Genomic DNA, 25,617 nt, shown 5'->3' on the forward strand with positions numbered 1-25,617 from the left:
TTAATTGCTTACTGTGCCCATACACTTGCATTTACTATCAGCAAAGATTTATATCACACTCTAATGGTCAAACATTAGATTATGCATATATTATATCGTAAAGTGGTCTGCCTTGGTGACCAGTCGGGGCAGATGGCCGACCCTCCCTCATTCTGCGTGTGTTGGAAGTTCATTTCCTATTAAAAGGGAGTTCTTCCTCCTCACTGTCACCGAGTGCTTGCTCATAGGGGGCTGTCTGATATTGGGGGTTTCACTCAGTGTTGTAACAATTTGTAGATTTAGAATAATCAAAAGATTTTTGAAACAACACTTTTGGCTGTGCCCAAGGGTGTGCCACAGCCGATAGATGTGCAAAAGTTGTTGCCATGGCACAGAGTTCACACCAGATGCCTTTACTGACACAACCCTCCCATTTTTCCAGGCTTGGGACCAGCACATACCCTGAGTACACTGACTGGAGACTGAGTTTGTGTTTCCACCCTCTCAAATTTTTTAACCACTACACCACGGAGCCACTTGTTGTAAAAATAACCTGTTATGGGGAAATTCACATTTATGAAGTTACATACATTTATATAGTTCTTCGTGTGATATGTTATAATACAGCTGTCCAATATGTGGACCTTTGCTGTCTTTATCTTGGTCAGCCTTCTTGGACAGACAAACCGTAGCCTGGCCTCATAACAACAGGCCACAGTTTCAGGGTCACAAATCTGCGCTACATGTGGCTTTTTTTTTTTACCCATCTCCAATGGCTTCCTCTTCCTTTAAAAACACTATATAAATGTGATCAGTGGATATTTATTTTTGGAACTTTATTCAGCACTAGTGTAAGGAACCCTTCATATTCTATGACTGTAAAAATGTGCAGCTGTTTGCTGAATTCTCAAGCCTTGGGTCTTCTGAGCTAACAATTCTAACTAAGTATGTGGACAAATTTGGCTTCTTTCACTTCCAACAAGGTTAATCTACATCTGTACTTTAGTCAAAATTACATCAAAACTGGCAATTAAAAAAAAAAATTCGGTTGTAAAAGTAGCTTATGTCAAAAATTTCTGTATTTGTAAAATCACAAGTAGGGCTCAAAGCGGTCGGCAGAGCATATTACTGGTTATTTTGTACCAAAATTATTCAGTTTATTTGGTAATAAAGAAGATAGGAATACGTTTTAATCATTTACACCTATTAGTAACATGGATACAGGGTAATTTATATGTAATAGGCTTTATTATAGGGCTCAAGTGTGTTTTTGTTGTTGTTGTTTTTTTGGGTTTGTTTGTTTTTTACAAACAAAATTGGGTAAAATTTGCTCTTTTGAGAGTAAAGCTTATCGACCCCAACTATATTTTTCAAAATTAAACGATCATGTCTGTGCTTCACTTTGGAGAGACTCTTATTTTTGAAAGAAGCAACCCCATGCGTCAATTCCGGCTGTCGAATAACATCAACCAGGAGCTGCGCCTGTGAGCTAACGCTTCATCTATTGTCAGTGTATTTTCCTGGGCACACACAGAGAAAAAGCATGTCAGATACGGTAAGAAATGCGCTCCGAAGGCTCTGTGTTGTTTTGTCACCAGCAGAAAACGGGAAAAGGCTGCTTGGTGTTTATTTATGCCCGCTGGCTCGTATCGACTTATCTAATATGCTAGCTCTTAGCTCGTGGAGCTTCGGGCCTGAATTCACAGCTTTTTTAGCAGCTAGCAGCTAGCGGCTAGCTCTGGTTTCTTATTTAAAGTGCTGCTGTGGAGCAACGGTTGTTGGCAGTAATACGAAACAGAAACGGTTACAAAACAGAGTGACATGACTTTCCAAAGCAGTGACACTCGGGTGTCGAGCCGCGCTGGAATTAAATAAATATTTATATATATATATATATGAGTGTGTGTGTGTCGTGCTTGGAGGTGTTTTGTTTATTTACGGTTTGTTTGTTTGTTTGTTTATTTTTAGGAGACAAAACCATCCAGCCAAGACGGAGGGGATAAAAAAGACGGAGAGTACATCAAATTAAAAGTGATTGGTCAGGTGTGTATATGTTAGATGATATTAATGATGCTTTCTTACATATTTTTAGTGTTATTTTGTTAAATTTTCTTTTTGTACCAGTGTCATTGTAGAGTTAGCTCCAGGGAAGAGTTGGAGACTGTTAGAGTAAAGGCTGTCACTTTACACTGTCTTATCAGACATAACCAGTTTGTTTTGTTATCAAAAACATTGACCAAACATTTGCATATTTGCATTTGTAGGATTCTTGGGGTGTATATTTATACTTTAATAGTAAATAAAGTGTACATAAACTGAAACTACAGATCCACAACCATAAATCTACTCAGTGGCTCTTTTAACAAAAATATAATATTTGGCTTTTTGCTGCAATATCTCAAAGGTGGTGGTCCTTTAAGTTGGTTCCTTTACTACGAAGCAAGTTTGACACGCATGACTTTCTGTTTTATTCACTTACACTTAGAGCCTGACTGATTTATCAGCAAATTGAGGTTATCGGCTATTATTGGCTATTTATTGTCTTTTGGCATTGGCGTGTTTAACGAGTGACTTACATTAATATTAGTGTTTATTCTGAATAGTAAACCGCTTCCACCTAACGTTAGGTAGTTAATCTGTGGTTTTGACCATATCAGTAATTAATTATGTATATAGTCAAACAGTTTAACATTGAGCACGTATAGATGAGCTTGTTTATATGAACTAGGGCTGCCACGATTAGTCGACTAGTTACGATTACGTCGACTATCAAAATCGTTGACGACTAATTTAATAGTCGACGCGTTGTTTGAAGCTTTGTAAGATCCCAAAAGACGCAGGAATGAGTAGTAGAATTTAAGAGTGTAATAAGGGACTGAAACAGAAGATGACAGCACAGCATGTACAAGGATGCCAGCTGCCGTTAAACCCCGAAGAAGAAGAAGCTGTGTCCAAATTCAGGAACCGCATCCTCCTGTGGCTGCATTTGTAAGCCGATTACGTTACAGCGACACAAATTCGAAGACTCCGACATATGCGGCCGATAAATGCGCCCTGCTTTTCCTCAGATTTGAAGGATGGGTCGCTTCGTGGCCCAGCCTATCCCAGAATTCATAGCGCGGCCCTGCTCAGTTTCCAAAAATGGCGGCAGCTAGTTAGTTTTAATATTACTCTTATTATTCTTTCTGGGTCACAAAATAAACGTTTAACATATTTTCAGGCGAGAATGTAACTGTGTAAACTTCAAATATCTGCTCAGTTTATCAAGACACCACATATTTTTAAAAGCACTCCAACGTTTTCGGAGACGTCTGTTACCCACTAGCTCGATAGCTAGCCGGGGTTCAAGGCTCACTAGAGCCCGTGAGAACAGCGGACTCCCAGCAAATCGTTTTCAAACCCACCACCGTCTTTCGCTGCTCAGGTTAAACATATATAAGTGACTTAGATAACTTAAAAATGTTATTGTTTGGCTTTTTTAGTATTTTATTTGTTCCTGAGTAAATCGGTTTGGCTGAGATTAAAGTTATAGTTTTTACACAGCTGAATAAGCGTCAAGCAGAAAACTGATTATCGGAAGTGTGAGATGCTCGAGAATTTACTCCGGTGTCCTGTTATATTTTAGATAGCAAGGAGCAGACGGCTGAGTTTATTAAACTTCACCTAAACAATCTGCAAATTTCATTAAAATGTAATAAACTATCATCTTGTCTTTATTTTTAGTTAGCACAGACCTTAAACACTTAAAGCTGTAAGCTAATGATAGTTATATAAGAACAGATGCTGCTGGTGCAATAAGCTGTATGTTTTACGTCCAATGGATGCAGAATCTGATTAGTCGACTAATCGCAAAAATAATCGGTGACTAGTCAACTATCAAAATAATCGTTTGTGGCAGCCCTAATATGAACAAATATTTCCTGGGTCATTATTTTAATTTTCTGTGGGACAAGACAGCAGGGTGATATTCACAGGTGGGCAGGCTTGAGCAGGTGAAGTACTGGAGCCTAGAACAGGAGGTTTGCCCAAGTTATTAAAATAGCCGTTGACCAACTGACTAATCAAAGAAAAATTGGTAGATTAGTCATCTACCAAAATAGTCCTTTAGTTGCAGCCCTACGATATACAACTGTATGTCACAAACGTCAGGGAAATCTGTTTATGTGTTGTGTTTCTGAAGGGGAAAACAGATTTTGAGTTGATAAAACCAGAGCTGTGATAAATAATTGACGCTATGCTTTTTCTTAGATAGTCAGCGCTTGCACGCAGAAAGTGCTTGAGATGAGAACAAAACAAAACGTGACTTTCCTGAAAAAGTTATATGGTAACACATGGCATTTGGTTGCTGAGGAAGTTGTGGGAGTGATGGTGCTGAAAAAGAAAACGGCAAGTTGAGAGATTTGAGACATTTAGTGTGTGTGTAGTGAACCGTTAGTGTGTAGTGTCGTCGTTTTTGTTTGTTTTGCTTTGTGTGGCATTAACAAAACAAAAAAGACCACTGAATGTCACAGATGCTAGCCACAAAGCCACCAAAGACGGTCTGCCATGCACCTTCAGATATGACCCCTCACAGTAACCCCTCCCCTGCTCCATATATGCACGAGGCAAACTTCTGAAATTGACCATATATGTAGGACAGTCCAGTATGTCTGGAATGGTGAGTGTGCGCTGCTTTGTTTGGCTGCTGTATTTGCTGTGCAGTATATTTTTAAGATCCTATTCAGTTTGTTGTTGTTTTTTACTGTGAATATTTATATAGACAGATTTTCCTCTATTCTTACATGCAAATATCCTTCTTTTTTTAAATGCTTTATACCTTACAGTCTCATGGTGAGTAAATGCCCCTAAATTTCATTCTGATGTGTGCAAACTGGTCTATGTTCTGAATGACAAGAAAGTAGCTATTCTGTTCTGTGAAGCCTTCATAAAAGGTTACAGCCGTGCAAACTGTGCGTCGCTTTAATTCTGAAATTTAAAGGAATTCAGTCGGAGACGCAGAGAATCTGTAGATGTCTTTGTTAGGTCGTAATGCTGCTAAATCTGCTCTACACTGGTGGATTTGCAGTTAATGGCATGGATTAGAAAACTGAGCGGTTATATTGGGAGGTTGCTGCTCACCAAGTTCTGTTCAATCAGTACAGATAATTTAACTTTGGCCTGGCAACAAAGCAGAGATTTCCTCCTTTATTATGTTACTGGAGACAGTCAGATGTGAACATACTCAGTAGTCTTGAGTATCAGAGCTCTAATGTGTAGCTAATAAGCTGACTTAAAGCACACTGGGTGGGAAAATGGATATATTTATTCATAAAGTAACTCATGAACTCACTAATTAAGGAAAAGATCTCAGTGATAAAGTCTCTGATTGGAGTGGACGGTGCTCAGTTGATCCATTTTGTGAGGAGGAAGCGTGAAATGACACAATGAACAGTCCCTTTCATGTTAACATGCGAGGAGGGTGAAGCAGAAAGCCCGAGTTAATGGAGAAAGATGATAAGTGCCTTGACACCCATTATCTCTGGAAGAGCTTTTAGGCTTTGTCAAGCCGGCTAACACAAAGAAAGCTTGGATATGTATCCTCGTAGTTTCACTTCATTGGATTCGCATCTCTGCTGTCAACCGTGATCTTTTCTGGGTGGAAAGAGCCGCATGTATAGGTGCGTTTAACTCACCCTGAGGAAGGTCATCCTCTTCTCTTTCACAGTGGATTTTAATAACCACACAGTTTCCTACAGCAGCTAATCATCTGTTTGTTTTAGCTCAGATTTTTTCCAGGCTTGATAAATCCCATGAATCCTCCTCACAAAAAAGTTTAGCCTCTCGGTGAGCACATCATTTTCCACATTTGTATTTTTTGCTTTGAAATTAGTTTCAATTGGTTTCCATAGTGTGTTTTATTTTTTGCTGCTTAGTTTTGTCTGACAATGTTCAGTTATTTTAGGATTTTTTTAAGTTTCACTACTAGCTCTAACAACTATAAAGTAGGGATGATTGGCACTTAATGGATTACAACATAAACAACCACAGTGAGTCATCTTTCTTTCTCAGTCCTTTGACCCTAATGGCTAAAGACATTTCCTCTATATTTTTACACTCAGTCTCTGTTTGTAAAAGTGTGTTTTTTAGCTTTCAGCATATTGAAAACTTTGTGTTCAGGCTGCTGAGATCTGATCAGTCTATTTAAGGGCTAGGCTTGATGCTGTACACCATAATGACAGTAACTGTGAAATTGAACATCTTAAATAATGAAGGAATTATTCTTTTTCTATAGTTTTAAACTTCCTCCACCTTGCCTTTAATGTATTATGAGTATAATGTATTTGCCAAAATGAGACAAAATGCACAATAAGACAAAGTGGGTTTTTTCCCCAACAGTGTCTTTATTTATTTTCGAACATAACACCTGTACACAACCACTAAAACATAACAAAACAAGTAGCTAAACCAGGGCTCGCAAAATCGCTAGCCCTACGTCCCGGGGCTAGCGATTTTTCTAGTCGGGCTACCAAAATCTAACTCAGCCCTGCCCGTCGGGCTATCATAGGAAGGAAAATAAATGTCTATGCTTTTGCATTTTTTCGCCAATGTAGCTGAGTAATTATGTCATTGGCATCGATGAGCCACTGTCAATATGTGACATATTGAAATCGCGTCTGAATTTGCGCTTGTTTTTTGCTTTCAATTTTATTTTGCAATTGCGCGAACGGTGTGTAGAGAGCAGCAGCACTGATTGGTGAGTGACGATTAATTGTGCACCAATTCCTCTGACATGTCTTATCAATCGTTAGCTTACTATTCAAACACGACAAGTGAAATCTCCCGCAGCAAGCTTAAACATGTGAGAGGTTGAGTGCGCAAAGAATTGCTGACCGTTATGTAAGTACGTGTGTAAAAGCAGCAGGATTTACGCTTTTATTTTAGTTCTGCTCAGCCAAATAAGACAGGTCAGGGTGAAGAAAGGGCAGCCAAAGAAAAGCTTACCGCAAAACGGAAAAGTTATGACAAATCAGACTGAGGCAAAAAGAAAGCGCAGCTTTTTTGGTTTCATGGACAAAAGAATTTCTGTGGCTGGAATATGACGAGCTAAATAACATGATGTTCTGCCAGGTGTGTTGTGAGTTTCATTTGATTTCTGAGTCGACAAGCGCCTTTGTTACTGGGACCAGTAATTTTAAGAAAGACCCCATCAGAACCCATGAGAAATGCAAGAAATGCATTATTTCCCAGTCTGCAGTATCTTTCCCAGAACAGACAGCAATTGCAAAAAACATACTAAAAATAAACCAAGCACAACAAGAACTCCTGAAAAAGCTGTTTAGAACAGCGTGCTATATTGCAGAGTGAACTACCACTGGCAAAATTTAGCAGTCTTACAAGTTCATAGAAATTTCTGTTCAATTTGAACCAAGTATTTGAGTTGATGGTTGTAATTTTTATACAGTTGTTGTGATTTGTATTTTAACAATTTTTTTGATTAATTTTTGTTTCTGTTTCAATATTATACTTTAATGTATAATATTGTAACGGAAACAAAACATAAAAAATTGCTGTCTTTTTTTTTTCGAGCTACTTAAATTTATTTCGTTGTTTACCCCTGATTGCGTAGGTGATCTTTTCTAAGGGCAGAGTTGATGTTAATTCTGAAATCCATTTACCCATCCTTGGTCTATCCACCTCTTTCCAAGCAATTGCAGGCATTCTCTTGGCCATCAGCAGCCTTATGTCTAAAAATAGCTGATGCTTCCTTGTTATGTTACAATTAGCTGGGTAAATACCCAGCAGAAAAAGTTTTGGTTCTAAATGTATTTTTATTTCTAATATTTCTTCAGTGCATTGTTTTACTTCTTCACAGAATTTTTCAAATTTCAGGACACTGCCACAAACATGGGAAAATCGTTCACTTTTCCTTGTCACATTTCATGCAAACATCTGGGATGGTACTGTAGAAAGCGTAAAGTATGCTTTAACCAGTTGTACTGCAAGAAATTTAAATGAGTGTTCACTGTTTGTGATTGTGCCTTGGCACAAGTCCTCTCACACTCTTCAATGGAGATGTTCTCCTGTAAGTCCTCTCTCCAGGACTCAAGCTTCTTTACTGACGTTTCTGGTGAGTTCATTATACACTTTAGAAGTCAAGCCCCTTCACCATCATTTCTTCGAGTGTTGATACGCCTGGAATGGACAAGGACTGGTTTGCTGTGTTCTAATAAAATCTCTCAGTTGTGAATATCTAAAGAACTGGCTGCGGGCTAAGTCATGCTCGGCAACAATTTCATCAAAGGACACAATAGACAAAGTTAAAGATAAATATTACTGTCACTGTCATGACCCAGGTCCTACGCCACACCAAAAACGGAAAGGACAATAGTGGGTGATTAATATGCGTGTTTAATTAAACCAGTTTCCAGACAAACGAATACAAGCTGATGCTTGTAAGAATAGTATGACTGCAAGGGGCTTAGAAGCTAGAAGCTAACTACACGAGTGGTTCAGGGAAACTCGGATAGTTTTTATTCCTATCTCTCCACAGACTCTGTTAGGCAGCGTTGGCACATCACCTTTCAAGTGAGCGAGTGCTGTACATTTCTATGTGATGTTGTGATAGTTCAAATATGCCTCCCCTACTGCTGCCCAATGGATGGAAAAATGTATGTAAGTCTGTGTTTTTAAACTTTGACTTGAGGCGTTGACTTGTGATTTCTGATGTTTCAGTATTCTAAATAGGTTGGGTGTCTTTGCACAAAATTAAAATAAGTCAAATATGTTACGAACCAGATTTTTCTTCAGATTGAATTTGTTCCTTCCTGTTAAAAGGGAGTTTTTCCTTCCCACTGTCACCAAGTGCTCGTTGATTGTTGAGGTTTTTCTCTGTATTATTGTAGGGTGTTTACCTTACAATATAAAATGCCTTGAGACGACTGTTGTTGTGATTTGGTGCTACATAGATATGAATTGTAACAGAAACATCTGCTTTTAGGATTATTTGGGTAATTTTGGAATATCTGTCATAGATAAAAGACACGACATCTTTCCAAACTGTTTCAACGTGACTCTCTGAGCTTCTGTACTGATATAACGAGGTTATCAGTGGTAAAAACTAACACGACTGCTCAATTGTGGCTTCAACCCGGCTGTGGTGGAAACAGCACAACATCAAGAGGTGTGTGCCTGGCCCAAAGGAGCCCGGGGAGATGTTCCAGTCATGTCATACCAGGAGGAGGCCCAAACCCAGGAGTCGCTGAAACGATTCTATCTCTCGACTGACCTGGTAACACCTCGGTGTTCCCTCTGATAAACTGGAGAAGGTGGCTGGGGAGAGGGACGGCTGTGGAATATTTTAAACTGTTTCAGACTCTCAAAACATTTTGATTTCTGAAATAACTGAAAAAAGAGATGAAAAATTTAACCCCGTATTAATTAGAAGTGGGAAATATTAATAAAGTTTCTTATCTTTGACACACCAGTGAACCAAGTCCTCTAAAACCTTTGAGACATTGTAGCAGAATTCATGCTAGGAAACGCTTTTACAATGAACAGCACAAAGAAGTGTATGACACGGAGTCAAGTGTTACAGTCCGCCTGCGCTGTGGAATCTGACTTGACACAATATAAAGTGAAGGTTATTGTCAGGCAAGCGGCGGTTCATAAACACAATAAAGTTCCTGGGATTGTGTTTCTTATCACTGCCTTGCTTGCCTCCACAGGACAGCAGTGAAATCCACTTTAAGGTGAAAATGACAACACATCTAAAGAAGCTGAAGGAGTCATACAGCCAGAGACAGGTAAATCAGTCACTCCCAGTTACTCAGTGACACAAGTTTGACTGCAGGCCACACACAGAGAGGGCTGAGAGCTCAGGAGTAAGTCACTTTAAAAAAAGAAACAAACAAAAAAACCAACCTCTGTATGTTTGTGTTTTCCCTCCAGGGCGTCCCAGCGAGCACGCTAAGGTTTCTGTTTGAAGGACAGAGAATCGCAGACAACCAGACTCCCAAAGAGGTAACCTTTCATCTTCAGGCTTTACTGTCCTCTTAAGCTCTTCCCCACATTTATCCAGAGTCCCTCCTTTCTTTTTCTTTCTTTCTTTTTTTTACTAGTCAGTCTTGAGTGGCCATAAGAGAAACTGCAGTTTTTATCAATATGTGTTGCACTGATTATCTCGTCCTTATTTCCTTTTTGTTATTTCGTGCTTTTGTTTCGTATTGGGTCAAGAAGGGCATCCAACATAAAGTTCTGCCAAATCAAACAAGCGGGGGTACCCAGTGTGATGACACCTTCTGGAAAGGGAGTAGTAACTATTTATAAAGTGCTGTTAATCTCAAACGACCAAGATATTTCAGCAAATAAAATACAGTTTGTCACTGTGAGTGCATGGCCCTCATATCATCCTCATGAAGTCTGTTTCTGATTGTTGGTCAGAAACAAGGCTGGACTGGGTCAAAAAATCGGCCCGGGCATTTTAACTAGAGACCGGCCCACCAGGATAAAGATTGAAAATGTGACGTCATTCAGGGGTAAAACCGCAAAGGATTCTGGGAACTTGTGGCAAGAGGTACTAGCGCACGCGGGCTTTCAATTGAACTCAGTCACACAGCGATAAAAAGAAACCCAAAAAATGTCAAGAAGCTGTTGTATTATTAACTGCAATAGGCGGTCGCATGACAGCCACGGGAAGCCGACGGGTAAATAGATCGTTTTTTTTTTTTTGTTTTGTTTTGTTTTAAATCGGATTACGTCGTTGAAGAGAAATTTTTTTAAGCCATGTTTCCAAAGTAAGAGCCGACGGATGGTCTGGATATACCAAATATAACGTCTCAGAACCCTCCAGCTCACATGTTAGTCTGCTCCAAGCATTCCCACAAAGGTCAGAGTTTTGTAGTAGTTATTACGTCATTTTTCTTAACATAATTGGTGATATAGGTTACAAGCAAGTCTGGCGCTGAACAGAAATTGTCACGCTATGCTCCTTTGTTTATTGTGCATAAATAGTGAATTGTCCTGACACAATATTGCGTTTCGCTTCTGTTATTATGGTACATTGACAAAAACATACTTTTATTCACAGGATAAAACAGGTTTTTTGTATCACTAATTGTCCAGTGCGATTACAGCATACAGTATTATTGTCACTGCTACATTTCTGTACCAGAAATTATTTCCACTACTAATTACCGTTGAGCTCAAAGGTTATATTAATAAACGGTTAACGAATATGTATTTATGACGACGATTTGTGAGACTGGTAAACTTACCTCTGTTCGTACGATGGTCTTTCGTTCTACACGGTGCATTTCAAGGTCCTGCACCCATCCGTCGGTAAACTGTACCTGGGCTTGTTGCAGTGACCTGAAGTTACGAAACTTCATGAGTGTATGCACTCACTCCAAGAACCGTATAATTATAAATATGAGCGTGGTGAAAGTTGGGCAGCACGCTAACGTCTTTTGTCCACTCTGTGTGCTCATAAGGGTCTGACCCTTTCACTCCTTTGATTTTTTCCTCGTATCTTTTCTTTGCCTTTTCGTCGAGTCTGTCTTTGTACGGACCGGCATTGTTCTCCTTTTGTTTTGTACATTCCTTTTTTGTGCGGCAAAGAAAAAACAAGAAGGTATTGGAACCGGAGAATGAACGTTGTGCGGTGCTGCAAATGCTTGCATTTGATGCGGTACTTGGATTGTTTTGCCACGAGTTCCCGGCATGCAATGCGTGAAAATCACGTGATTGCTAAACAAGGAGGAGGCCCGATGGCCAGTCCAGCTATGGTCAGAAACATGCTCACTAACAGCTCGCTGGAGGTTGTCTTGCTGCTGGACCTTTGCTTGTGTGACAGCCCATCCCCTGATTATCTCCTCCTCTCTTGAAAATGTGCTGTAAGGCATAACAAGCTGTTTTGTCTTGTCCTGGAAAAGCTGGACTACCTGATCATTCTGAATGGGGCTCCAGCACTGCAGCAGTGACAAGGACACTAACACAAAGCTAAACTAGAGAGAAATCAGTCTGCTAAACAGTTCAATTAAATTAAAGCGGCTGAAATGGATTCTGGGTGGTTTCTGCTTCCTAACTGGACACACTGATATCCCTGAAGTTTAACTGACTTTGTGTTACACTGTGGAAAGTGTTTAAATTTGCAACCCTGTGAATGCTCCAGTTTTTTCCAGGTTCCTCTCATATCTTAAATCCATCTCATTATTTCCTATTTTTGCTTTTATTTGTTTTTTCCCTTGGAAACTTGTGTAAAGCTTGTTTGCATGGCCCTAAAGTTTATTATGAATACTTTAAGCACATGTATGAATGATTTTTTTTTTTATGTTAGTCAAACATTCTGATGTATTAATGCAGCTATGCATTTATCCACTGCACTAACAGATTACATCAAGTAGAATAACATCAGGCATTAGCTCTGATAACCATGTTTGTAGGGTTGATGGACGTGTTGACAGATGAGGTCAGTTTGTTTGCAAATGACACTGTGACCTGTAGTGAGAGTAGGGAGCAGGTGGAAGAGAGCCCAGACAGGTGGAGGTGTGCTCTGGAAAGATGAGGGATTAAAATCAGTACAAGCAAGATAGAATATGCGTGTGTGAATTAGAGAAAGGGCCAAGTGGAAAAGTGAAGGTAGATGAGTTTAAATACCTGGGGTCTATCATCTAAATCAAAGGAGTGGGTGGGGCGAGACTCAGGGAGAGGGTTCATGGACATAGTGACGAAGGGGTTGGGGTTGGATGTGAGGCAGGATTTGGTGAGCTGCAAATAACAGGAAGTGAATTACTGTTGTACTAAAACGTGTCTCTGTGCTGTGTGTTAATGCCAGCTGGGAATGGAGGACGAGGACGTCATCGAGGTGTATCAAGAACAGACTGGCGGACTTTGGAACAATTAAACCTCCCACATTTCTAAATCCTTTTATTTCTTCCTCCTCTTTTACTTATTTTGTATTTTATTTTGTATGTATGTACGTATTTTTGTTCAGTTTCAAACCATCTGGATCAAAACGGACTCAATTAGGGCTTCCATGTGTGTGTGGGCAGGCAGGCGAACAGGCCGAGGACATGGACCACCGGTTCTCTGAAGTGCAGGGATGAATTCAGCCCACATTTACCAAGAAAAACGTTCTTTTTCCTGCCTGTTTTTAATCATCCATGTAGTTATTTCAGAAGAAATAAATGATCCTATAATAAGCAGCTGCAGTAAAAGGATTAGTTCACCCAGAATAAAAAGGTTTGCTCTGTTACAGTTCAACCCTCGAGTTTCAGGTTTCCTTGTTAATCTCTATTTTCAGTACCCGCTGTTTTTTGTTCTGGGCCGATGACGGTATGGGATTTGATAGTTTGAAAGTTTGAGTTGATCTTCTTCTTTTGAATGTGCCCCACCTCTTTACCAAGATAGATTAAATATAACTCCTCCTGACAATAAAAGGTTGGAGCAAGCTGTCAAGTTTAGCAGGTCGGTTTGTTTCTGATCGTGCTGAAAATGCCCGATTTGAGGTCTTCTGCTATTTGCCTTCTATAATCCAGTAAACATGGATCTTTGGAGTAAAAAATTTTCCTATATCCTTTATATTTGTACACTACACAGTACATACACAAGCAGTTTATTTGGGTTATATTGGAAAGGAAACTAAATATTAGGGTTGTAGCCACCATGAGATCACCTGTTTTTTGAAGTTTCAACATTTCATCTGCTGTTATGTTTTTCTTTTTGAGCCAGAAGTGGCCGTATTTGGTCGATGGGGTGGAGTACCATATCCTCAGTTTGGTTAGGAAGCTGAAACAGATATGCTGTATTAACACCTGGCATTAACATGCGACCCACATCTGGTTGCTGTCACTCACAACAGCTCAAGTTATGATTGAACTATAATCATGATCATTTAATACAGTATCTCATCTATTTGTTTAACTTTTAAGACAAATCTTATCTATTTTTTTGTTAAAACAGTCAAATTAAAAAAATGCAGAATTTGGTTTTCATCACCAGGGGGCAGCGTTTTATTTCTTTTTAGTCCTATCACCATTTCCTCAGGGGCTTTCTCTGTTAAGAAAAATGTTTTCTTAATAATTTGTCTGACTAAACAAAGGCCACACTGACTCACTGCACCCATATTGTGGTAGAAACTGGTATAACGTCAAAGTACAGCTTAGCTCTAGTTCAGCCTGAGTTGACATCTCATAAACACAACACGCAGGACTTGTTTCTTTACATTCTGAGGGAGCTTTTGGGTAATTTTAAACACAATAATTTCAATTAACCACCTTTAAAGGGAAATTATGAGGCTTATGAAGCAGGCCACATGTTTTGGGGATCTTTCACTGTATGGAAAACAGACATGTTCAGCATCTGTTGGATGATTCTGTACGTGTGAAGCACCTGAGAAACCCACAAAAACCCTATTTTGGAGAAACAGGTGGTTGCTCATGTTTATTAGAAGCCATAATTCTGGATTAATTTGACAGCTGTACAGACCTCCCGTTTGTGGCTCTATACTTTCGTAGCACCCCTTGTATTAAAATGATTTATATTTTACAAATTAATGAGGCTGGGTCAGCCATCTTTTCGTCAGGCTTGCTTGAGCTGCGGTAGAGCCATTAAATATTTGTCCTTTTCAATTGTAGCTGAGATTAAAAGTGAGCTCACCTGTCGATGCCCGGTGTAAGCGTGGTGATAGTCAGGGATTTCTGGATGAACTCTTCCTTTTAAGCTTTCATTTTCATGTTTGGGGAGAAAAGAAACAGGTTAGACGTTTCATTCCACATGTTTTGTGTGACATTCAGGGCTCATAAACAGCTGGATTAGTGGACAGTCCATCATAAGAAGTGGACAACATAAGAGTTTATGTTGATCATCCTCCGTGTGCCATGTTTCTTAAACTGCACCATATTGTAAGATGATAATAACCAACCTGAAATGAAACTACTTCAGATTTGAACCCATTTTTAAAGGACTTGCTCTTTACGTGTATATGTTGTATTCAGTATTAGTGTGTGTGTGAATGATATGCCATGTATATCTCCAGTGTCTTTATTTTAATATGTTTGAGGGTTTCATTCTGTAATTATGTATGAAAATATAAACCTGTTATAGACACGTTTCAATCGCTGACAGTCACAGAGATTTTTGAAGTCCTCTGGCAGTTTTGTGCAAAGAAAGGTCTTCTGCTGTGGTGTCGGCGCGTGTTTTTAAAGCTTTGCTTTCCTGGTTTTGGAGTGAAACTCTTAATCTGTGTACTGTATGAAGTTCCTCCAGAAGGTAAACGCAGCCCCAGAGCTCTGGCTCACATTTAAATCAGGTTAAAGCAGCACCTCAGAGTTCATAGCAGGAAAAACAACGTTAAATAAAGTAATGATCAGTGGCTGTCATTTCCCAGAGGTGTGCATAAAAAAAAATAGGTAGATAAGATTTTCTCAACCTGGCCGGCTGTTTGAAATTTGTCCTTTTTGTGCATTGGTGATATATCTGCTCCACCCAAACTCCACCCAGACGTACAGGGCTGTTATTTGAGCCATAACGCCGATCTCGGTGAGGTGAAGGGACTGTCCGCCACTCGAGGAACATTGATACAGATGGTTTGAAATTCTGGAGATGAGCTTTTGGCTTTTTTTGAATAAAATATTTAAAAACAAAACTTAGGTGTGTTGCATGTTTTTGTGTGTGTGTGTGTGTGTGTGTGTGTGTGTGTGTGTGTGTGTGTGTGTGTGTGTGTGCGTGTGCGTGTGCGTGCCTGCTTTATGCACTTGTTGTAGTCCAATAATTTAAAGTGGTCCTGTTATGCTTTTCGTATAATATTTGTCCTGTTCCAGATGTTCATACTGAGCAGTGGATCACTGAACTCACTACATCCTTTAAGAGCCAGACACAAATTGAGCAAGCCCATTAGGAAATTCATTATGTCACAAATAGGCTGTGTGACTGGGTGCTTGATTTTATGGCAACAGTTCTTAATACCAAATAGGTGAATCTCAATACTTTTGTCCAGAAAGTGTAGCTGCACAAACTGATGAAAACAAATGTGTTTAATATCAAATTAAATGTAAAACTTACCACAATTAATAAGTCATTTTGCATTTTTCTTATTTTTATATTTCATTGTAATAATGAGGTTAAAATTTAATATTTTTATTTATACGCTTGAATTTTATTTTTATACTTTTACATTTTATAATTAAAAGAGAGTTTTTAGTTTAGAATTTTCAGTTGTATGAATATCTTTTTTTAAATAATTGTGAGTTTTGTAAACTTGGATATTTTTTTTTAAATTTTCTTTTATATTTATAATTTACACTTTTAAAATAGTTTGCACTTAGTGGGGATAGGTTAATTGGTTAATCCAAATTGCCCATAGGTGTGAATGTGCGAGTGAATGTGAGTGCGAATGGTTGTCTGTCTCTGTGTGTTGGTCCTGCGACAGACTGGCGACCTGTCCAGGGTGTACCCCGCCTCTCGCCCTATGACAGCTGGGATAGGCTCCAGCGCCCCCCGCGACCCTGAACAGGATAAGCGGACGCGAATGGATGGATGGAAAATAGTTTGCATTTTGCATCATGCTTACATGATATTTGTATTTATTGTAATTTAGCATTTTGTTTTTAGACTTTCTAATTTTAGGAATTTTTAAATTTTATTTTCTGCTTTAAATTTTTATAATTGCCATTTTCTTTATATCTTTAGTAAAAATATTTAAAATAGTATGCCATATTTTTTTATATTTTTGCATTTCATTTTTTTTTATAGTTTTCTATTTTAGTTTTTTACTTATTTATTATTTATAAAAAAATATTGCATTTTATCATGTACTTTATCATTTCCCAATTTTTAAAAAACATTTTATATTGTTTATTGTTGTAATTTACCTTGTACTGTACCAATGTTCTTTGTTTTAAGAATAAAATTAGGAACAAAAGCTTACATGACGAAAGCATGAAGGGAAGTAGAAAAGGTCAGATACTGACTGAGCAGAAGGAAACCAGTAAAAATCATTTGTATTTACAGTCAAGAATAAAATATTAAGAGGGTTAAATAGCAAACTGTTTTAGACCTTTGAAGAGCAGTGGTGGGAATTTTCCCGTTTGAGACAAAACAACCACATTCATCCACAGCACAGCTTACAGATGGGACACTTAGTGCCTTTCTTGTGACTCGTGTTTGTGTTTAATTTATTGATGAGCTGTTTTCAGAAATCTGCAGATTAAAGGTATCGCTGTACACATAGACCCCCGTCACAGTATTCTCACTTTCACATTTACTTCAGTCGAGGTGCAATAAAACATTGAAAATGTGACGTAATCTGAAAAGGAAGTGTAATAAAATAATTTCAGCACACAATAATTTATTCAGTACACTGTGTAACATTTACATTCAGCTATTTAGCAGATGAGCGTTATTAATGCATCAATGCAGTTTTTAAAGTAGCTTAACAGCTTTTGTCTATAAGGGGGATTTTTTGGCTCCAATTTTAAACCATAAGTTAAAGAGTTGTCTGTTTTGTAAGAAACATGTTATCTTCATTTTCCTGCTTCTCAGGCATATGAAGGTGAGGGCGTTATGGGTGTTTGCTGTCAGCAGATGAGTCATCCTCCTTGAGATTATAAAACTAGATGAGTCAGTGTAAACATTTGAGGAGTTAAAAGGAAGAAACGAGTGTAAAGTCTGTGCAAAAACCTTTTTTTTTTTGTCCATTTTATCACACACAAACTCCTCACAAGTGTTCCTGAAACTCAAATGTGGGGTTATCTTCCCCCCGGGTGTCATTTTCCTGGTGCACCTGCTCTCTCAAAGGCCTCTTTGGTAATCGGTATGTGCAGAAAATAATCCCAGAGACAATCATCAGGACCGATCCTGCCATCCCGACACCAATGCCGCCTCCCACGTGCTGAGATTCAGGTGCTGGGGGGAGTTTAAACTCGGGCGGGAACTCGATGGTCTGATTGGTCACCACAGCGCTCAGATTCCAGAGGAGAGGCACGAGCGATATCGCAGCAGCGAGGAGGCACAGCAGTCCCGTGAGGATGAAGCCGCGGCGGACCGTAGAGTTCTTACCTATCCCAAAGTAGACGATCCTCATGGAGTAAACACCACTAGCGTTCCCACAAACCCCCACCAGCAGAGACAGGAGCATGAGGACCTGACCTGCAGCAATCTCAGGTGGCGTGAAGGAATCGGTGAGCATGATGTACCTGCAGTACATAACCTTGAAGCCCTCGCTCACCACGGTGTGGCTGGCGAAGCAGACCCTCCAGAGTCCGACCCATGCCACACCGGAGGTGATCACCGCCCTGTCCGATACCTGCCACACCCTCCACTGGATCAGTCCAAGAGCCACGCCGGTGAGCATCCATCCCAAACATGCCAGCCCGAGAGCACCAAACTGGGCGTGGCCTGTGTGAGCCAGGTAGGTCATAGCAGTGGATTTCCTGATCCTACTGAAGGTGTCAACAGGAGACCGAACACAGGTGGAAGGTGGGCGATGTCACCTCTGTCATGTTTTACTCTTCTGTGCTCCAGCACAGTCTTGCTGTTGTTCTGTTCTCGTCTCACAAGTCGTCAGTTTTTTCCCTCCTTCGTCTCCTGGGTTACCTCCTAAACAAGCACCTGCAGCTCCCTCTGAGAGGAAAGAAACACAGACACAGCTGTTAGTGAGCAGCAACAAAGCACCATCAACAAAGACTACAGGGCAGCATTTCAATTGGACTGTCTTCCTCTTCACCATCTCAGTGCAGACATACTTCCTATAAATACCATATGTACTTCCTTTTTAAGTAGCCTGTAGGTATTTTTATTTAGTATCTCTGTGAAAATTCTTCAAAGTTATCTTAATATATTAGACTGTTAGTTTTGTATCCTTCACTTTTATTTTAAGAAAGATTGAAGTGTTAAATTGCCTGGACATATGTTGTTAGAAAAATGGCAAATGGACACAGAGATTTACCGAAACGTGCCCATGAATGCTTGTAAATACAGTATATAAGTTAAAAACAGAGTTTGTACAATTCTAACAAGCTTAAAAGTCATTATTTGGTGTGACCACCTTTATTCTTCAGCACAGTCTGAACTCTCTTAGGCAGCTTTCTTGCTATTTCTTTAAGTCGTCTTCAGGAATAGTTCTCCAGGCTTCTTGAAGGACATTCAAAGCTCTTCTTTGGATGTTTCTGCCTTTTGTTCTGTTCTCTGTCAACATGATCCCACACTGCTTCAATAATGTTGAGGTCCGGGCTCTGGGGAGGCCGATCCATGACTGATGGTGCTCCACTGTGTTTTTTGTCTATCCAGGTATGATTTTACTGCATTAGCAGTGTGTTTGCGATCATTGTTGCGTCATGAACAAGATCTCCAACACCACTGAAATGCAGCTCAAACTATGAAAGAACCTCCACCATGTTTTGTAGATGCCATTGTAATTTTAATTTGGCATAGCTCAGCCTTTTCTGTTTCTCTTCTCTTTCTAAGAATGGCTTCTTGACAGCCATCGATCCACTAGGACTGTTTCCTGTTTCTAAAGACGTCACTTTCAGATACTGTCCATCTGCTGTAGATACATAAAATCATAGCTGTTCTTTTGGTAACTTTAGTTCATTTATAAACTACAGACACCGATAAGTACCTTTGAATTTCACTGGGCCCCATTTAAGCCCACTGTTAACGTATGCAAATATGCAGTCTTATGAGCATACATGGTGAGAAACAGCTTTACAGTGTCCAGGTGCTGTTTTATGATTATTCACAGAGTTGTTTGACTTCCATAAATGAATTTGACAATGAAGCTAAACACACAGTTAAATGTACATAATGACCTATGTCATCTCTGTCTGGTTTCTGACACCAACTAAACTGCTATAATTTCTTTCTTTTAGCTTCCACTTTTTAAAGGAATTAACTGTGTTTCTGTTTCTAACAACTAAACGAGTTTTAGATAATGCTTAAAGGCTTTAAATACAACACCACAGACATTATGTGTATCTCGCTTTTTGTAATATTAAACTAAAACTAAAGGAACTTTCTACATGCTGGAAAAGAAAGAAAACACACACCATTTTCTCTCAGTATTGATGAAATGAACATTCAGCCCTGCAAATTACCCTCACTCATGTTACCGACACTTGTTCCTCATATCTATTATACACAGCATGTGATGAAAGCAAGTTTTGAAGACATCAGGTCATTGAAATCCATTAAAAAACTGCAGCGTTTAAAGAGAAACTCTTGGTTTTGTTACGTACCTGAGTGGTGCTTTCGTGGAACACCTCCCAAGTCGCCTTCAGAGAAAGAAAACCAGACTAAAACTGCCAAACAGGAAGGCTTTTTTCATTCACAGGTACCCTGCAGCACTTCCTCATCGTGCACCGGTAACCTAGATACAGCTTCTGGTCATGATTGCGAAGCTGTAAATGATTGACAGAATAAAAGTTTAGATGTAGCCGCTGTTACTGGTCAAGTCGTTTTAGTCTTTATGTCCTTTCAGATCACTTCACAGCTCTTTGTTGGGGCTTTTTTGTTATTTTTGAAATGTTCTGTCTTATTTAGGATGACTTGCAGATTTATACATACAGGGAAATTCATAAAGGTTTGTGCTGAAGTGTTTCAGTTCAGCTGTTTAAATGAGAACAATTCAGAGTAAAAATGTTTGCTAAATGAGTCTTTTAGAAGTGTAAATATGCAGCAAAGGTCTTGAGTCACAACAGTGAGTGTCTACAGCCATCTGTAAAACAAGGTGGAGGCTCTGTCATGGTTGGAGCTGCATTTCAGTCAGTGGTGTTGGAGATCTTTTCCAAAACGGATGAATTATGACTCAGAAAAGTCCCATTAGAATTTGACCCACCATGAAAAACTATCTGGACAGAATCTGATTGGTCACAGCTTCATTTTCCAGCATGACAATGACGCTGTGTCACAGTTCTTGTCATTTGCCTGTTTTTAAATTATGGTCTTTAATATTTTCTGTTGATTCCAAGTTTATGTTGTTATTTGCTTTATGTTTTGGGGTTATTTTTTTGTTTTTGTTTTGTTTTTTGCTTCCTGCTTATAGTTGTGATTATATTTTCATGTAGTTTCCATTCTCTTGTGTCACTTTCTTTGTATTAAGTTCATTTGTATCTGCATTTCCCCGTTTTACTCTCTCTTCTCACTTCCTGCTTTGTAAGATAAGATAAGATAAGATACCTTTATTAGTCCCACGAGTGGGAAATTTCTTTATTTTGATAGTTACTTCATGTTAGCTTCAGTTTGAACTTATTCTTTGTCAGCACGTTTTGGTTTTCCTCCCCATGATATTCTTAGCTATTTTTGTATCTGGTTCCCACTCTTGTGGTTTTTCTTGACTCCTTGGATTTTGCCACTTTTTCATACATGTTTTTCTTTTGGACTGTTTCCTCGGTTGTTTATCAAAGGTATGCTTAAAGTTTTTCATTTGACCTACCAGTAATTTCAGTCTGCGTTTAGGTGTCCTCTACTCACACACATCAAGAGACTTGGATTGGCCTCCCCAGAGCCCGGACCTCAACATTATTGGAGCAGTGTGGGATCATGTTGACAGAGAACAGAACAAAAAGCAGAAACATCCAAAGAAGAGCTTTGAAGCTCAGACTTTGCTGAAAAATAAAGGTCAGCATACCAAATATTGACTTTCAAGCTCAGTAGAATTGTACAAACTTTTTTTTTTGACCCATATACTGTATTTACATGTATGTTTGCACATTTCAATAAATCCTGCACTTATTTCCCATTTTCCTTGCAACATATAAAGAAATGAGGGATGGTTAAAGAATTTTGCGCATTACTGTATCTCCTAAGCATAGCACCACACTGATCAGTACCACTACTTGAACATTATTATTCTCTTCTCTTCCCTTTAAATATATTTTAATGACGTGGAAACATGATGAAGACGATGATTTCTTCTGTTTAATGGAGGGGAGGTTTAATCCAGAGCCTTTCTCTTTCTGTTCTCTTTCCCAATAAGAAGAGAGAGATCAGAGCAACAGCAGGGAGGACTTACAGTAAAGTCGAATCTCTGGGCTTGGCTATAGCAGTGACTCATTCACAGCAACATTACTGACCTTGAACCATCCCCTGGCTGTGCTGTCTTACACTCAGGCTGACTTCCCATGATGCACTGAGATATTTTCCTCCACTCCTTTACTGCAGGTCGTTAACTCTAGCCGACTCTCTCCTGAGTGCTTTGTCCTGAGTTTTTTGTTGGTGATCTCTCAGATGGCCGTCCCTCCCTGTGACTGCTTCTGTTCTGTTAAAAAGGAGTTCTTACTCCCTGCTGTCACCAGGTGCTGCTGATTATTGAGGTTTCTTTCTCATATGTACCTTACAGTATGAAGCTTGTGCAATGTGCTATAAATAAAAGTGAACTAAGGTGAAGGGGGTCTGGGAAGGAGAAAAAAGCTCTGATCCCTTAGAGACAATAAAAGACAGGAGTGGCTGTGAAACGTCACGGTGCAAAGTTATAAAAATGGATAATATATAATATCTGAAACACTGAGTAAACAACAGATAAAGACACCTTCTTTTTTTTGCCTGGTTATGGTTTCTGAATGACAAACTTCTCTTCACCTCTGCTTTACCTCAGCCCAACCAAAACAAACAGAAACAACATGTGACTGTTTCAAAGGTCAAAACCAAATATCTTTGTTATTTAAATATTATCGGTGCCTTACTAATCTTTTTATTCACAGGTAATCTGACACAGCTATCAGATGCTGCTTTAAAACCTGTAACAGGAGCCCAAAATGCTGCTTTAAGTGAGTCACTTGTTTTTTTCCTGTACGCAGGAGTGTGCAGACATCATTACTCATGCACACAGCCGATGATAAAACATGCCTTTCCTCTAGTGCCACCAAACAAGTTCAGTTTAAGGTATGTTTAAGTACAAGGTGTAATTGTCAATTGATTGCTACAGTAATAGTTAAATCCAGTTATTTTAATTTACATTTTTCCCTATTTTCATGCCCATCGATCTTCTAAGTGCTTACATTTAATGATTATGTTCATATTTGTGCACATATGTGATGAGTGTTCAGATCTTTACATAGGAAAGGCTGAACAACCATTCTTAACATACTGTGCTGTGAAAAAGTATTTCCCATTCCTCATTTCTGATTTCCTCCTGTTTTTTGTGCATATTTGTCACAATTACATGTTTCAGATCATCAGACAAATGTAATATTAAACAAAGGTACCCCGAGTAAACACAAAATGCAGCTTTCAAATGATGTTTTCATTTCTTAAGGGAAAAAAATTTATTTAAATCTGGCCCTGTGGGAAAAATCTTGAATTTAATGGTGATTAACCAAAACTGAGTTCAGTCTCACTAAACACACTCAGGCCTGATTACTGTCAAACCTGCTTAAGTTAGAAATCACTTAAACAGAACCTGTCTGACCCGCCGACCACAATTTAAAGAAACAAAGTCAGTGGCATCTATCACTCTGGAACAGGTTACAAAACCATTTCTAAGGTTTTGGGTCTCCAGTGAAACACAGTGAGAAACATTATCCACACATGGAGAAGACTTGGAACAGTGGTGAATCTTCCCAGCAGTGACCGACCTTCCAAAATTACTCAAGGAGGTCACATAAGAACCAGAACAACATTGAAAGAACTGCAGGCCTCACTTGTGTCACACATTCAACAATAAGACAGAGACTGGACAAAAATGGGGGAGAGTTCAAGGAGAAAAACCACTGCTGACTAAAAAGATCACAAAGGCTCGTCTCACATTTACCAAAAACATCTTGATGATTCTGGAACAATTGAGTTCTGTTACATCTGACATAAAACCAACAGCGTTTCAAACAAAGAACATCACAGCAACAGTCAAACATGGTGGTGGTAGTGTGATGGGGCTGCTTTGCTGCTTCAGGACGACTTGCTGTAACTGATGGAATAATGAATTCTGCTCTGAAGGAGGATGTCCGACCATCAGTTCAAGACATGAAGGTTTTTGGAGTGACTGAGTCAAACTCTGGACTTAAATCAGATTAAGATGCTTTGGTATGGTGTTAAAAAGGCCGTTCAGATGGAAAACCCTCCGATGTGAGTGAAGAGGACAGGGCCAAAATTCCTCTGCAGTGATGTCAAAGGTTTATTGACAGGGATCACAAACACTGGATTGCAGTTCTTGCTGCCAATGTGGCACAACCAGTTATTAGGTTTATGACACACTTACTTTTCCCACACAAGTAGGTTAGGCTTTTTCCCCTTAATAAATGAAATGATCATTTAAAAACGGCATTTTTCATTTATTCTGGTTATCTTTGTCTGATATTAAAATTTGAGAGAGGCATTAAGAAGGCCATCTGCAAATAGCAAACATGAAGTGTGAGCTGTACATGAGGCTACCGCAGGCACATCTTCACATGCTTACTTCTTACATCGGCCTCCACAGAAACACCAGCAGTGTCTCAGTCCTTTTACTCGGGAGAGCAGAAAATCAGTCACTATTTATGCACTGCTGTATCGAAAACAAGCAGGAGGAACATTAGCATTGTGTCATGAGAAGATAGTCCAGTTTTTATCAAATTCACCCTTTATTCTGGCATAAATAAAATAGCTTCACTCTAAAATGAGATGTGCATCACATGTAAAAATAACATCTGGACAGCAACAGTTTGTAATAGAAGAATATTTTCCTCAACAGATCGTAACTCTTTTTACCATTTTGGATTCAAACATGTTCTTTCTAGTCTTATTAGACAACAAAAAAGTATGTCATGAAATTTTTTTTTAATTAAACAACTTGCCTTCTTTCTTTTTTTTAAGAAATGATTTTCACTGGGTAATCCAAGTTGAAATATTTGCTGAGCAGTTATGTGTTTCTTTACATACATTTCCAGACAAAGCTTTACAATAAATTACTATGAAATATTACCTTAAAAACATAAAACATACGTGACCCAGCCACTTTCAGCAAGTTAAATAAAAAGAACATTAGAGGGGACTGGAAACACTGCAGGGTGAGCAAAGTAACAGCGTAATTCGGTTTTATGAGCTTTGGTTTTACGAGGTGCAAAAGAAACGCAGCTTTCATACGGGGAATGAGGAAAATATCATAATTCACGTGTGGTAGCGGTTCTATGTATTAAACTTCACAAGGGTCTAGATAAAGGCTCAGTTTCATAGCTTAGAAAGGCTTCACACAGCGAGCAGCACTACCAGCATTTAACACTCAGTGTAGAAATATGCATGTATTAAAACTCACCCTTACTGTGATATTACTTGATAAATATTGGCTAATAGGTGTTTAAATAGTGTGATAAAATCATAGAGTTGGTTCACTTTGTGCTGGTTTGCTTTACTCCACAAAACAGACAGGGGGCGCAGCTCTTCCACAAAAAGCTGTACTTTGAGTTCCTTGCATAGACTGTATATAAAAGTTGGAACAGGAAGCCGTCACTGCAGTACCTTAAACTTGCATTTTTTTAAAAATAAAGGCCACCAGGGGGCGATACCTTTAGTTTAAAAAGACTTCCAGTTGTATAGGGGGCTAATAGTAAAGAGATCTTTGTGACCAAAGTAAACACTTACTTAATTATTCAGTTACTGTTTTCAAGTCTTTTTGAATGAAACGTGACACACATGGCAACCAATCAGATCAATCACCAAAGACCTATTCACATGAAGCCGCAAAGTTTTCTGTGC

General features: G+C 39.0%; 2 protein-coding genes across 2 annotated transcripts; one reads left to right on the plus strand and one right to left on the minus strand.

Moving 5' to 3' along the window:
* The first annotated feature begins 1,402 nt into the window (after window positions 1-1,402).
* Window positions 1,403-15,601, plus strand: sumo1 (small ubiquitin like modifier 1). Its single transcript, XM_005919902.2, has 5 exons — window positions 1,403-1,534; window positions 1,948-2,022; window positions 9,684-9,761; window positions 9,907-9,978; window positions 12,791-15,601. The coding sequence occupies exons 1-5, from the start codon at window positions 1,523-1,525 to the stop codon at window positions 12,857-12,859; spliced, it is 306 nt and encodes a 101-aa protein (XP_005919964.1). The 5' UTR covers window positions 1,403-1,522; the 3' UTR covers window positions 12,860-15,601.
* A 1,460-nt stretch (window positions 15,602-17,061) lies between these two features.
* Window positions 17,062-21,135, minus strand: LOC102309479 (claudin-34). Its single transcript, XM_005919963.3, has 2 exons — window positions 20,190-21,135; window positions 17,062-18,576 (listed from the first exon to the last, which is right to left on the minus strand). Exon 2 carries the CDS (start codon window positions 18,371-18,373, stop codon window positions 17,672-17,674), a length of 702 nt encoding a protein of 233 aa, XP_005920025.1. The 5' UTR covers window positions 18,374-18,576; window positions 20,190-21,135; the 3' UTR covers window positions 17,062-17,671.
* Window positions 21,136-25,617: the final 4,482 nt, after the last annotated feature.

The sequence above is a fragment of the Haplochromis burtoni genome, unplaced genomic scaffold (genome assembly GCF_018398535.1).
Source record: "Haplochromis burtoni strain Fernald_Lab_line unplaced genomic scaffold, NCSU_Asbu1 Contig_39, whole genome shotgun sequence".
Taxonomy (NCBI): Eukaryota; Metazoa; Chordata; class Actinopteri; order Cichliformes; family Cichlidae; genus Haplochromis; species Haplochromis burtoni.

What these genes read in the sequence shown, in the direction of transcription:
- sumo1 (XM_005919902.2), top strand. An exon ending in AGTCATACAGCCAGAGACAG is followed by an intron (nt 9,762 to 9,906) that starts GTAAATCAGTCA and finishes TTTTCCCTCCAG; the next exon opens with GGCGTCCCAGCGAGCACGCT. An exon ending in ACAACCAGACTCCCAAAGAG is followed by an intron (nt 9,979 to 12,790) that starts GTAACCTTTCAT and finishes TGTTAATGCCAG; the next exon opens with CTGGGAATGGAGGACGAGGA.
- LOC102309479 (XM_005919963.3), bottom strand. Translation starts at nt 18,373, where the DNA reads ATGACCTACCTGGCTCACACAGGCCACGCCCAGTTTGGTGCTCTCGGG.